This window comes from Puma concolor, chromosome B3, assembly GCF_028749965.1.
Source record: "Puma concolor isolate L17-30 chromosome B3, mPumCon1.1.hap2, whole genome shotgun sequence".
Taxonomy (NCBI): Eukaryota; Metazoa; Chordata; class Mammalia; order Carnivora; family Felidae; genus Puma; species Puma concolor.
Window position 1 is genome coordinate 96,693,218 of NC_141672.1, and position 13,743 is coordinate 96,706,960.

Below are 13,743 nucleotides of genomic sequence, written 5' to 3' on the forward strand. Positions count from 1 at the left end.
TCAGTATATTTATTTGCCAACCTACTGCATTTTCTCAAAACATCTATCTCTACAAGACAGACAGCCAGCCTAGGCAAAAGCTAATTTTTTTTTAAATTATTTCCAAGGCTTGGAGTATATATCATTACAACAAAATTGTACTGTGAGGAAGAAACCTACTTTTTAGTGGCAGTCATTTTAATGAGATCTTTACCTGTTATAAAATAATTATGATCTAGTAACTTGAGTAAAGCATACTCCTAATAAAGCATGGTTGATGAGTTTATAGCCTCCAAAGCCAGTTACCTGTCACTTATTTTGTGTTCAAAAATGTATTTAAGGAGCCAGGATTCCAGCTAATGTATCATTTAAAACCTATGTTTCGGGGCACCTGGGTGGGTCAATTGGTTGAGCATCTGAGGTTGGCTCAGGTCACGATCTCACTGTGAGTTCGAGCCCTGCGTTGGCTTTGTGCAGACAGCTCAGAGCCTGGAGCCTGCTTCGGAATCTGTCTCCCTCTTTCTCTCTGCCCCTCTCCCACTTGTGCTGTTTGTCTGTCTGTATGTCTGTCTGTCTTTCTCTCTCTAAAAAATAAACATTAAAAAATTACAAAAAAAAAAAAACAAACAACCTATGTTTCACATGATTTTGACCTGGCAGGTGGAATAGTGCAACTCCATTACTATCCCCATGAAAGAGCAGTAGGTATTATTGATGGTGATGGGAAGTAACTTTGATTAATTTGCCTTAATGAGCATTTTTCTTTAGAAGTGTTCTCAAATCTTTATTCAGTAAATATTTGGGGAGCAACCAATAGATTCCGGTACTATGCTAGGCTTAAGGTTATAAGAGTAAGCAAAACAAATGTGGTCTTTGCCCTCATGATGCAGATTGGTAGGAGTGGGGGAGGTAGGCATTAATCAAATAATCATACCATATTAGTATAAGAGCATATAATGGGAGGTTAAGAAAAGCCTCTTTGGGGGAATGGAGCTGCAGTCTTAAAAATGACTAGCAAAAAATGGTGGACAGAGCATTCTAGAGAAGGTCTTTGGTAGAATGAAGTGTGTGGCAGGCACAGGGGAGGAACTAGGGCTAGTGTGGCTAGAATGAGGAGGGTATGTGAGGTGAGGCTAAGGTAAGAGATAATGGAATGGGAATGAGGGATGATGTGATCCAGGGAAACCAGTTGGGAAGTTAGTATAATATTCCCTGCCAGCTTGATCATAGCTTGGACCAAAGTAATGGTGTTGGAGACGGAGAGAAGTAAATAGACAAGTGAGTTTTTTAGGAAGTAAAAATGGGTAGGATTCTTCATGCATAGTTCTCAATTTCCGAGTTGGTGGGTAGAAGTCTTGTTTCTTTATTATCTTCCTGTAGACAATTTTGCATTACAAAACACATTCTTAGTGCAGGGTTAGGAACAGACCTCCTTTGTATTTCATATTTATAGATGACCTTTCTGTATAATGTATACCATTACATGAGGAGAGCACAAAGGTGAATTTTATGAAAATTATTATGGATCTCGGCAAATGGCCACAGTTGAAGTGCTGTATTTTCTAGTTATAAAATGTATATTCCCTATTATTATCTATATAAGATCTCCCTTTATAATGAAAATTATCTTATAACATCCATGAGATTCAGCATTATGGAAGGTGTTGGCAAAAGAAGGCTGGCCCTTTTATGTGACTTACCGGGCTGCCTTCCATTTCTAAAGCAAAGAATATCTAGGAACAGTGAGACAAGGCAGTATCACCTCTTTGCCTTTCTTTCTTCTTTTTTATTATTATTATTATTTTTTTTTTGAGGGCAAGAGAGAGCATGAACAGGGGAGGGGTAGAGAGAGAGGGAGACACAGAAACAGAAGCTTCCTCCAGGCTCTCAGCTGTCAGCACAGAGCCCAACGTGGGGCTGGAACTCACAGACCAAGAGATCATGATCATGACCTGGGTTGAAGTCAGACACTTAACTGACTGAGCCACGTAGGCACCCCCCTTTTTTTTTATCAGAATTTTTTAAATGTTTATTTATTTTTGAGACAGCACAAGCAGGGTGGGGGGGCAGAGAGTGAGAGGGAGACACAGAATCTGAAGTAGTCTTCAGGCTCTGAGCTGTCAGCACAAAGCCCGAAGCGGGGCTCGAACTCACAAACTGCAAGATCATGACCTGAGCTGAAGTCAGAGGCTTAACTGACTGAGCTACCCGGGTGCCCCACCTCTTGCCTTTCGATGAGCAAAAGGATGGAGCTCACATTGTCCTATCGCCACTTGCTATTCCTGGACTTAGTGAAAATTCAGAGTAGGAACTACAAGAGACAACTTTAACCCATGACCTTGCACCCCTTCCCCACTCTCAGTGCCTCCATGCTCTCAAAAAGATTGTACCCACATGGAACCCCAGAGATATAGCTCTTGTTAGGAGGACATCCATGTGCCTTGGTGCGTGAGTAGCAATGACAGTGGTTGCTGCAGTACATCCTAGTACTGATGTACATCTATCCATACATTGAACCTTTCACATTAATGTTCTGATATCCTACTGTATGGAATGCATGTGTTTATATGAAAAAGTCTTTACCACGAAATAGAAGTCGTTATGAAGGAATATGATGTATATATCATTTAGAATTCTTTTGTAATAGAATTATTTTCTGTATATGCTTATATGCTGAGCAGTTATTAATCATTAAGAAAACTATTTTTTATTACCATGCAGGACATTTAAAAAGTAAGGAGTGTTTCCTTCTAGTAGAACTTTCTGAAGAAAATGTTTATGTGCTTATTTTAATAATGGAAGTGAATTCTACCTAATAAAGAAAACTTTGTGTAGAACACTTTTACGTTGCTGCCCTAAAATGAAACATTTAATGCCAGTATCACATTCTGGTCTATAAGTCTTTCTTAAATGGGTGATCTGTGGAAGCATATAATGTTGGCATTCTTGGTGGTCATAATGGCTGATTCATTCTCTTTGGCAGAATGCCCTTCTGCCTGCAGGGTTCCGGCAGAAGAACCAGACGTCAAAGTCCGCCACAGGGCCGTTTGATAGAGAACACCTCCTTTCATACCTGGAGAAGGAGGCATTGGAGCATAAGGACAGGGAAGACTATGTGCCCTACACTGGAGAAAAAAAAGGTAAACTTTGAAGTCATTATTCGATAGCATTTGATTTTTCTTTTTATAGGTAAGGTAGGTCTGGAGAAATAATGTTTTTAGAGATGCATCTGACACTGTTGACTTAGAAACTTGTCAGGTAATCTGGCACTTCATTTGCATTTTTCATCAACTTGGCCAGTAAGTTCCTTCTGAATGATTTCTGAGATTTTATTATACAGTGATTTTATATAACACTCTAGTGTGCTGAGGTAAAAATTTTAATTCACTAGTATATTTCAGAATGGAAATGATGTCAAAGCAGTGCTCTGTTCTAACTCCTGTCTTTAAGGAGAACTGTCATAAAATAATTCAGGCCATATTTTCAAAGACTCTTTTTAAAGGAGTATTCCTTAGTAATTCATAGTTATAATTCCTACAGCCTTCCTTAGTAATTCATAGTTATAATTGTCAATGCTTCATAACCATTACTTTCAGGAGAGTTTTCTAGTCCAGGCCCCTCCCATTGCAGAGTTTGACCTTAGGTAACCTCAGTGGAGACTGAGTATAGCCATATATTTTAAAGTTCTATATATAACACAACATGAAGTAGATTAAGCTACTCAGCTTTCAGTGCGTGTTGGCCTGCAGAGCCAGAGTCTGCTTGCACCCTTGTTTAGGAGATCATGTGTGGAATACTGGCGAATGGTGGCAGCGGTTGCAGGATCTGCAGATTACCTCTTCCAGGCACTGTTTTTACACCTGAATCCTTAGTAATCCAGACAGGAAGAAGGTTAGAGCATAGTGCTTTCTTCTAGTTAGGCTTTAGCTTTTTACTTGGGAAGGAAGCCCTTCTCAGGAATTTGGCCACAGCTCTGTCACGTGGCTACCCCTTAGTGGCAAGGGAAACTTGAAAATTCATTTTAGCATTCTAGCCTCTGTAACAGAGGAAGGCTAGTGAATGATTTTTGAGTGGGTAATTCACGAGGTCTTCATTAAACCTTTTTAAAATTATCTGTCATCCCCAACTCATTTGCTCTTTCACTAGTTTATCTAGTTCAGCCCTTTATCTCTAGTTCAGCATCATTATCTTAGCTACTTGTATTAGAGTTCTCTAGAGAGACAGAAACAGAACCAAAAGGCTCTGTGTTGGGGAGGGGGTGAGATTTATTTTAAGGTATTGGCACATGTGGTTATGGAGGCTTATTAAGTTTGAAATCTGCAGGATAGGCCGACAGCCTAGAGACCTAGGGAAGAGTTGCAGTTCAAGTCCAAGGGCAGTCTGCCAGCAGAATTCCTTCTTGCTCAGAGACGATCAGTCTTTGTTCTGTTAAGCCCTTCAGCTGATTGGATGAGGCTCACCACATATGGCTTTACTCAAAGTCCACTGATTTAAATGTCAGTCTCATTCAAAAACACCTTCACAGAAACACCCAGGATAATATTTGACCAATTATCTGGGCACCATGCCCAGCCAAATTGGCTCATAACGTTAACCATCACACTACTGTTAGAGATGGGAATGTCTTATCCTCAAATGTTTAGGGCCAGAAAAAGGATTGAAAACCAATACATAGTTTTAAAGTATGGAGAATCACAGAGATGAACAAAAATGTCAGTTCCTTTGTGTTTATAACAGAAAAGACTACTGGTTATGCTTTCATCCAGACAGCCATACCTATAACGTCACAGTGTTTATAGCTTCAATCCTATTTATACAGGAGAGTATGAGTCTATGAGAATAAACATTGGTTGATCACATTTTACTGTTATGTGTGTTTTAGATGGACTCAAATGGAGGTAGAAATGGAGGGAGAGATATGGGAAGAGAGATGGCAGAAAAAAATAAGGAATTTGAGGACAAAAAGAGAAAATAAGAGATGTGAAAGAGCCGTGTTTGTCCTAAATTGACCCAGGAAGCTTCCCAGTATGCTCTTGTTTCATAATCTCCAGTTGCCTAGGGAAAGATCTTGGAGGATTAGAGGGAGTAGGAAAGAAGGTAGAGAAGAATTGTGGAAAACAAGAAAATATCAGAGGGGAGAAATGATAGAGGCGAGGAATATGGGTGGCAAGGAAAAAAAAAATGATGTATCTTCCTTCAGCTGGAGTGTGTAATAATTTTGTTTCTTTTTATAACTTATTTATTTATTTTTGGGTTTTTTTTATGTTTGCTTTTGAGAGAGAGAGAAACAGAGCATGAGTGGGGGAGGGGTAGAGAGAGAGACACACACCCAGAATCCGAAGCAGGCTCCAGGCTCTGAGGTGTCAGCACAGAGCCAGACACAGGCTCCAACCACAGACTGCGAGATCATGACCTGAACTGAGGCGGATGCTTAACTGACTGAGCCACCTAGGCGCCCCTATTTTATTTTTTTAAGTTTATTTATTTTATTTTGAGAGAGAGAGAGATTGTCCCAAACAGGCTTTGCGCTGTCAGCACAGAGCCGGATGTGTGACTTGAACTTATAAACCATGAGATCATGACCTGAGCGGAAATCAATAAGAGTTGGATGCTTACCTGACTGAGCCACCCAGGTGCCCCTAAAATTGTATATATTTTTTAAGATTTTATTATTATTTTTTTAATGTTTATTTATTTTGAGAGATTGAGCAAAGGAGGGGCAGAGAGAGGGAGACTGAGCAGCCAAAGCTTACAGTGCAGAGCCCTGTGTGGGGCTTTAACTCACAAACCGTGAGATCATGACCTGAACTGAAGTCGGATGCTCACCCAACTGAGCCACCCAGGCACCCCATTTTCTAACTTCTAAAAATTTTTATCTCATTTCTTACACTTTGGATGGGTATGAAGTAAACAGAAGTAGTTGAGTTAAAAAGCAGGTAATTTTGCATTCATAGTCAGTTTTTATAATACATTCACTATTTTTACTGCTTCTTGTAGCTTTGTTGAATACTATTTATGGGCAGCTATGACGCAATGACTAAGACTAGCATTTTTAAAAATAATGAACTTTTTCCTGAAGCGTAACATGCTTACAGAAAGTGCACAAATCAGAAGGATATAGCTTGGTTGATTATATAGTGAGCACTGCCATGTAGTCGCTACCTGGCTTCTTCCCACTTTTTCTCTTTGTTTTCGGAGGTAACCACCATCCTAGCTTCTTTCTATCTTTGTTTCTGCACATGTGCAAGTAAGGTGGGGGAGGAGGGAGAGGGAGGGACAGAATCCAAAGGAGGCTCCATACTCAGCATGGAGCCCACCATAGGACTCAGTCTCACAACTGTGAGATCATGACCTGAGCTGAAATCAAGAGTTGGACACTTAACCGACTGAGCCACCCAGGTGCCCCAACCATCCTAGCTTCTAATACAATAAATTAGTTATGCCTGTTTTGAAATTTATATAAAAGGCATCATACAGGCTGAATATCTGCTTTGCCTCATTCATACAGTTTTTGTGTGGACCAGATTTGCTAATGGGTATAGTGAAATCACCATAAAAATCCTTTATGGTGTAGTCATTTTATTTTATTATTTTTTTAAGACTGTGAGTGGGGGGAGGGGCAGAGAGAGAGAGAAAGAATATGAATCCCAAGCGGGCACCATGTTGTTAGCATGGAGCCCAATGTGGGACTGCAACTCATAACAGTGAGATCATAAACTGAGCTGAAATCAAGAGTTGGATGCTTAACCAGCTGAGCCACCCAGGTGCCTCTGTGGTGGTGTAGTCATTTTAAAGGATCGTAAGTGTGATGTTATTACCAAACAAGGGACTTTAATTTCTGTCATGGTGGAGTGGTCCAGAACCACAGAAATGAGGTTTGAATTTCAGGAATCCATGTGATGGAAGCAAATACTACCACCCTAGACTGGGTGGGTCAAGTCTTAGAAGCCATGTTACAGTGTCGTAGACCTGGAGAAGCACAAATTAGTCTTCAACAACTGGGAGACTTTCGTTGTAGAGCTCTACTTTGAAATACTGTAGAGCTAAAAGCCAGCTCATGTTCTCTAATCTACCCTAGGCTCTCATCCTTAAATCAGTTAGCTTTAGTTATCCTTAGTCACTAATATGCCTTCCTTTCTTTGGGTCTCATCCTCAAGATCTTGATCACATTCTAGAAGATCCTGAGAATAATTCATCTACATCTTATTAGCATACCTTCCAACTGAGCTAAATGTGAATCGCCTTCTTAGCTCTGAACATCCCAAAGCTTTTCTTTCTTTTTAAGGTGTATGTTTTTTTAAGATTTTTAAGATGCCTCTCCTATGACTTTTTATCCTAAATACCTAGATTGAGTCCCAAATTTCTTAATAGCTTATTTCATAGGAGATAGATTTTCAGATTGAGGATGCTTTTAGGCAGTAGAGGTTCTCCTGGTTCTTTATTTTAAAAAAGTTTGCACACCTGTTAAGGCAAGCATTTTACTTTTTTGTGTACTTGGACTAGTTAGAACATGTAAAATCTGCCATTAATCTCTAAACTTAAAAAAAATTTTTTTTTACCCTGAGATTCTATGTTGCAGAATTCAGTGCCCAATGACAGTATTAGCTGTCTTTGCCAGTGCATGTTATAGCAATGTCCCTTAGTTCCAAGTTATGTGCCAAAATCACACAGTGATCTCATATTGTAATTACTGTCAAAGATTGAAAAAGATGACCACTCATTTTTTTAAGCAAAAAATTGGGAACCACTAAAAGGATTATCCAATCATTAAAGTTGACTGCTTCTCCTATTCTGAGACTAATTAAATGATTAATTATACTTGTTCACTGAAAGACACGCCCTCTTTGTGGAGGTAAAATTACACAGAATTGGTGTGACCAAAGGGAATCAACGTAAAACTGAAAATTGGACATTTCAGGATTTTTTCTTTGGACAGAAACTGTATACTCATGCCAAATTTTGTTTTTCTAGATCATCTCAAAATGGTTTGTTTTTTGGTTTTTGTTTGTTTTTGTTTTGTGTGTGTGTGTGTGTATGTGTGTGTGTGTGTGTGTGTGTTTTGAGAGAGAGAGCAAGCACAGGTGGGATAGGGGCAGAGAGAGAGGGAGAGAGGGATAATCCCAAGCAGGCTCCATACTGTCAGTGCAGAGCTCACTGCAGGGCTTGAATTCACAAACTGTGAGATAATGACCTGAGCCAAAATTGAGAGTCTGAGACTTAACCAACTGAGCCACCCAGGTACCCCTCAAAATGTTTTAAAAAGACATCACAGACTAAAAAGGATTCTTGAGAGTGGTTATATATAGATAAATGAGTAATTTTATTTTGTGATCTGGGAAATGTTTAAAATTGTACATTTTACAAATTGAAAGTGTATGCCAACGTCTGAGAAGAAGAAATTAATCCTAGATGCATTTTGGGGAACATTTTGTGTCCTACACTAGTAAATGTTCTGCTTTTAATAGTGTAGTTTTTTTTTTTTTTTAATGTTTGTTTATTTTTGAGAGAGAGAGTGTGAGTGGGGGAGGAGCAGAGAGAGAGGGAGACACAGAATCTGAAGCAGGCTCCAGGCTCTGAGCTGTCAGCACAGAGCCCGATGTGAGGCTCAAACTCAGGAACCGTGAGATCATGACCTGAGCTGAAGTCCGATGCTTACCGACTGAGCCACCCGGCGCCCCAATAGTGTAGTTTTATTAATAGCAAAACGAAGGTATTAAGCAGCTAGTAAGGGATAGCTGACAAAAGATGTATTAAGGATTGTTTTTAAGTGCATCATTACAGTAGAATTCACAGTATGCATATATGCATCTGTTAAATTCATCTAAATCTAATAAGCTCGTGCTAGGTATGATATGGTAACAAGTAATCTTGGCAAGTATTAAAGAAAATGCCTTTCTTACGAGTCTACTGTGTTCAAAATGTTGACAAACTAAGCACCTAAGAAAATTTAAACAACATTCCAATATTCATTCCTTTTACTTAAAAACATAATATTAAAATGTTTGGAAGCTTTTTACCTCTTTTTCCTTGAAATTCTACAAAACACGTAACTGTGGTAGAGACCAAGACAAGGGTGAAGGAGAGTGTTCATCCTATTCTTTCTCATTCCTGAGAACAGTGAAAATGCAGAGTGCTGGCTATATAGCTGATTAGCATTTCCCATTATATTTTTACGTATCTTGAATATTCTGTCTCCAGGATAGATAAGGCATAGATCTTCGCCATGAATTTGGCTCCTGGAGAACTAATTTGCCCTACTCTTTAATATTTCTTACCTACTCTCATTTTGCTTTTCTTTGCCAGGAGTCTTCCTCTGCATTTCTAGTATCACCCTTCACCCTTACCTAGCCTGAGTTTTGTCCCCCAAGTGTCCCTTATTTTACAGATGAACCAGAGCCATGCTGCACCTTGTATACTACATTCAGGTGCACCAGAGAATTCCCTTTGAGCCACTGACTCACCCAGATGGGGCTCCTCCATTCCTCACAGAGCCTCCTGTTCTCCCTGTTGGCTGTTAGGGAAGAGCCATCTACGCTTTTTGTTGTTTTTCCTTCTCCTCCCTGAGAAAGGAATGCCCTTGGGTTTTAGTGTCACAAATCCCACTGGCCCTACCTTTCCCTGCTTGTTACTAAAGGTGAATTTAACCTTATTGTTTTAAACTAAAAACTTCTCATACGCTTTCCAAGTTCTTTATTCATAATTATATCAGCTTTCCGGGAAACTTATTGTAGTTACTCTTACACTAAAAGAGGCTTCCCTCACCTTGCTGCGTACATGATTTCTTTGGAGAAAAGGCAGGCCTCATCCCTTTATAAACCAAAAAGATCATGATTATAACCTGCCTGAATCAACAGGCTTAGTAACTGCCAGTGGGTAATTCGTTGCCACTAATTTGAAGATAAAGATGGGCTCTTACTTTTGTATGCATGTCTTATAAATCTAAACTTCCCTTATATGCACGTATATAAAATGGTTGTCACCGACACTGTATAAAGTGCTCTTCCCCACCAATGAAGCTGGTATTTGAAATGGGCTGCTTAAGTTTAGTAACACAGACTGGTGTCTCCTTTTCAGACCGATCACTCTGTCTTTTTGAATGATTTACTCATTATTCCTTTGGGGTCAGGAGTTAGCCAGATGGATCGTTCGTCGCTCATATTAAGACTTCGTTTTATGGAAACTTTCCTCTGGGTAACCATACCCAGGGAATGCATATTCCTTTCCCTCCAACATTTAGTGTATAATTTACATACTATATAGAATACTGTAATTAATTGTTCCAGAATCATATACTATGCAGCTCTGTTATTAGTTTTTTTTCATTTAGGGATTGGTAAGTCCTCCTGATGAAATGACCATTTTGTCACTATGACATGATCTTCCTTACCCCTGGTAAAGTATTCTTTACTCTGGTATTCTTTTACCCCTGGTAAAGTATTCTTTACTCTGAAATCTACATTGTCTTATATTAATATAGCCAATCTCACTTTCTTTTCGTTAGTGCTAGTATGGAATATCTTTTCTGTTGTCTCATCAATTCTTTGTTCCCTTTTTCCTCCTTTCCCCCCCATATCTTCCATGTCTCTGCTTAACTTTTTGAATATATGGAATATAATTATAATAACAGTTTTAATATCCTTACTTGCTAATTTTACATCTGTCATTATTAAGTCAGTTATATTGGATTATTTTTCCTAGCTTATGGGTGGAATTTTCCTGCTTCTTACATTCTGGTTATTTTTTTAATTGGATTTAGACATTATGAATTTTAACTTGTTGGGTGCTGGATATTTTGGTTTCCCTGTAAATATTCCTGAATTTCTTTCTGGGACATGATTAAGTCACTTGGAAACAGTTTGATTTTTAGGGACTTGTTTTTAAGATTTGTTGGATGAGACTGGAGCAGTATTCCTTCAGTCTAGGGCTAAATTTTTCTCCACTGCAGGAACTTCTGAGCTGCTTACCCAATGCTCTATGAATGATGAGGCTTTATAGTCTGGTTGCTGGGAACACGTCTTACTCTCAGCCCTGCATGAGAATAGGCACTATTATCTGTAATTTTTTCAGTGTTTTTTCCTTGGCCCCAAGTAGTTCCATCACACACGTGCTGAGTACTGCTCTGCTGGGTATGAAAAGGCAGCCCTCTGCAGAGCTCCAGAGCTCCAGTTCTGTGCAACTCTCTCCTCTCTGGGATTCTTTCTTGCACATGCACAGCCACTTTGGTCTTTCTGGACCTCAGCTCTGTCTCCTCGGTTCAGAACGTTCTCCCAGCCCTGCCTGGGTTCCCGCTCCCTGTGCTGCAGCTAGACACTTTCTCCAGGCAGGAAGCTGAGCAGTCACAGGGCTTCCTTTGTTTCTCATCTCTCTGGGATCGCTGCCCTTGGTTGTGTGATGATTATTAGTATCTTGAAAACTTCTTTCACATATCTTGTCCATTTTGGGGTTTCAGGCATGTGGGTAAATCCTGTCTTTATTATTTCATTTTGGCCACAGATGGAAGTTTCTAGAATTCTATCTCCCCAAAATAAAGATCTCTTACTTTCCATACAGTGTCTTTCTAGCTCATTATCTAGTGTATACAAACTCACTAAACATTTGTTGAATAAATGAGCATTTATTGCAGTATTGAGTAAGTTCATTTGTCTTTGGGTGAAAATAAAAATGCCTTTCCAGGATCTGCCCTTCATTCTTGAGTTTGGTTGATTTGAAGTTTATGTGCATCTGATCAAAAGGTGGCCTAATTGCCTGGAATCTGTTCTGGAACTGGTAGCTTTTAAACAAACACTAAAATTAGCTAGCTAGGGGCCTTTCACCTCTGTAGAAATGAAATAAATAGGAGCCATCTCTGTTTCTTTTTATTATACCTTATATACACTCAGCAAGGCTGGGAGCTATGACTAAGATAATTTCTTTACATTTGTGGTAGCTGTAACTTGCTATCACAGCAAAAGAGAAGAGATGAGGACTAGTGAAGAAAGGTCCCGGCAATAAAATTGTTAACATGGTTAACAGTATCTCTTACTGATTGGTGACAAAAACAAGGGTCTTGGCAAGATCGTCCCTTTTTTTTTTTTTCCCTCTTGGCACAAACATGAGTTTGGGTAAGTTCCATGCATTTAAATCACTATTACATGAATTCTTATCTTGGTTTCTTCTATTTCCTTAGCTGTCATTTGTAGTTACATAAACATTACTGAACTGTTCTAACATTAGCAACCAAGAGTCATAGCTCTGTTTTTGTTTGTTTTGTTTCATTTGGGGGTTGGGGGGGCATGTCATTTCATACTTGTCTGAGAGATGTTTTCTGACCTAGTCATTGTTTATTGTCTTATTTTGCCTCAGTATAAAGAATTGTCATTTCAGTTTTTTAAAAATTGCAGTTTTAGACTTTGTTACGTTAAATAAAGAAATTAAAGTCACTTAGATAGATAGAGTTCTAAGTTAGGGCTTTTTTGACCATATTTCAAGGAGAGGAAAAACAATTAGATTAGTCCAGGGTAACTCATACTAATCTTTTCAGAACTGTAATCATCCAGATTAGTGGTTATCAATTTGAATAAGTAATTATCAGAATCGCTTAGGGAACTTTCTCAGAAATACCATGCATAACCAGTTTCCATTCCCTGAAGTTTAAGAACCACTGATAAAGATACTTGGAGCTTTATGTTTTTTAATCTCATTGGGTTGTTAGTTTGTCTTGAAAAACTGTCTCTGTCTCTCTGTTTCTCTCTCTGTCTCTCTCTCTCACACACACACACACACACACATACATGCACACACATGCAAGAAATTCCAGGGGAAATAAGAATAAAGAATTAATGTGTTGGGGCGCCTGGGTGGCTCAGTTGGTTGAGCGTCCGACTTCAGCTCAGGTCATGGTCTCACGGTTCGTGGGTTCGAGCCCTGCATCGGGCTCTGTGCTGGCAGCTCAGAATCTGGAGCTTGCTTCAGATTCTGTGTTTCCCTCTCTTTGCTCCTCCCCCACTCATGCTCTATCTCTCTCTCAAAAATAAATAAACATTAAAAAAATTAAAAAAGAATTAACGTGTCTATTATGTTTATTATATACCAGTTCCTTTATATATATTAAATCATTTTATCAGAATGAGATGGAGAATTCTTTAAAGAAATAATCCATGATTTGAAAAAACACAAAGGAATCAAGGTAACCATAATAAAGTGGAATACTAATAAGTTTAAAATTTTTTTTAAAAGCAGTATCAAATTTGTTGTGCATTTCCTTACTCTGCAAAAAACACCACCATACAAAATACCTATCATTTCACTCATCTTGCACGATTTTGGGGCGCAAACCAAACTAACCATTATAAAGATCTATTATATTTGTCAGCATCTCATGGTCATTAAGATTTTTAACTTAAGTCTAACTGATGAAAGACTAAATTAGGACACATGTTAAGAAAGGCATTTCCTGTTTTATGGGATCGAAGCAGTGTGCTAATGTATTTCTCAGAAAACAGCTGATTTTGATTAAGAAGTACAAACCTGCTGTATGACTCAGTACGTCTCAGAAAATTATCTTTTTTCCTTTACGTTTTAGGGGGTGAATATAAGTTTACTCAGGCAGACAAAACCTATATTTAATACATTTTTTGAATGTCTTTATTAAGTGTGCATCATAAAATTTCCCATTTGGAGTATACAGTTTAATGACTTCTGGTGTATTTGCAGAGTTGTGCAACTATCACCACAGTCTTCAGGTTAGGACATTTTCATCACCCAAAAAGAAACCATGTATGTATC

The 13,743-nt window shown here is 38.8% G+C and overlaps 1 protein-coding gene across 1 annotated transcript in view; it reads left to right on the forward strand.

Annotated features, from left to right (window-relative positions):
* TMOD3 (tropomodulin 3) overlaps nt 1-13,743 on the forward strand; it is an 80,594-nt gene that overhangs the window by 37,524 nt on the left and 29,327 nt on the right. Inside the window, exon 3 of the mRNA XM_025920011.2 lies at nt 2,963-3,119. Coding sequence (XP_025775796.1) covers nt 2,963-3,119 — 157 coding nt within the window. The remainder of the gene's footprint in view (nt 1-2,962; nt 3,120-13,743) is intronic.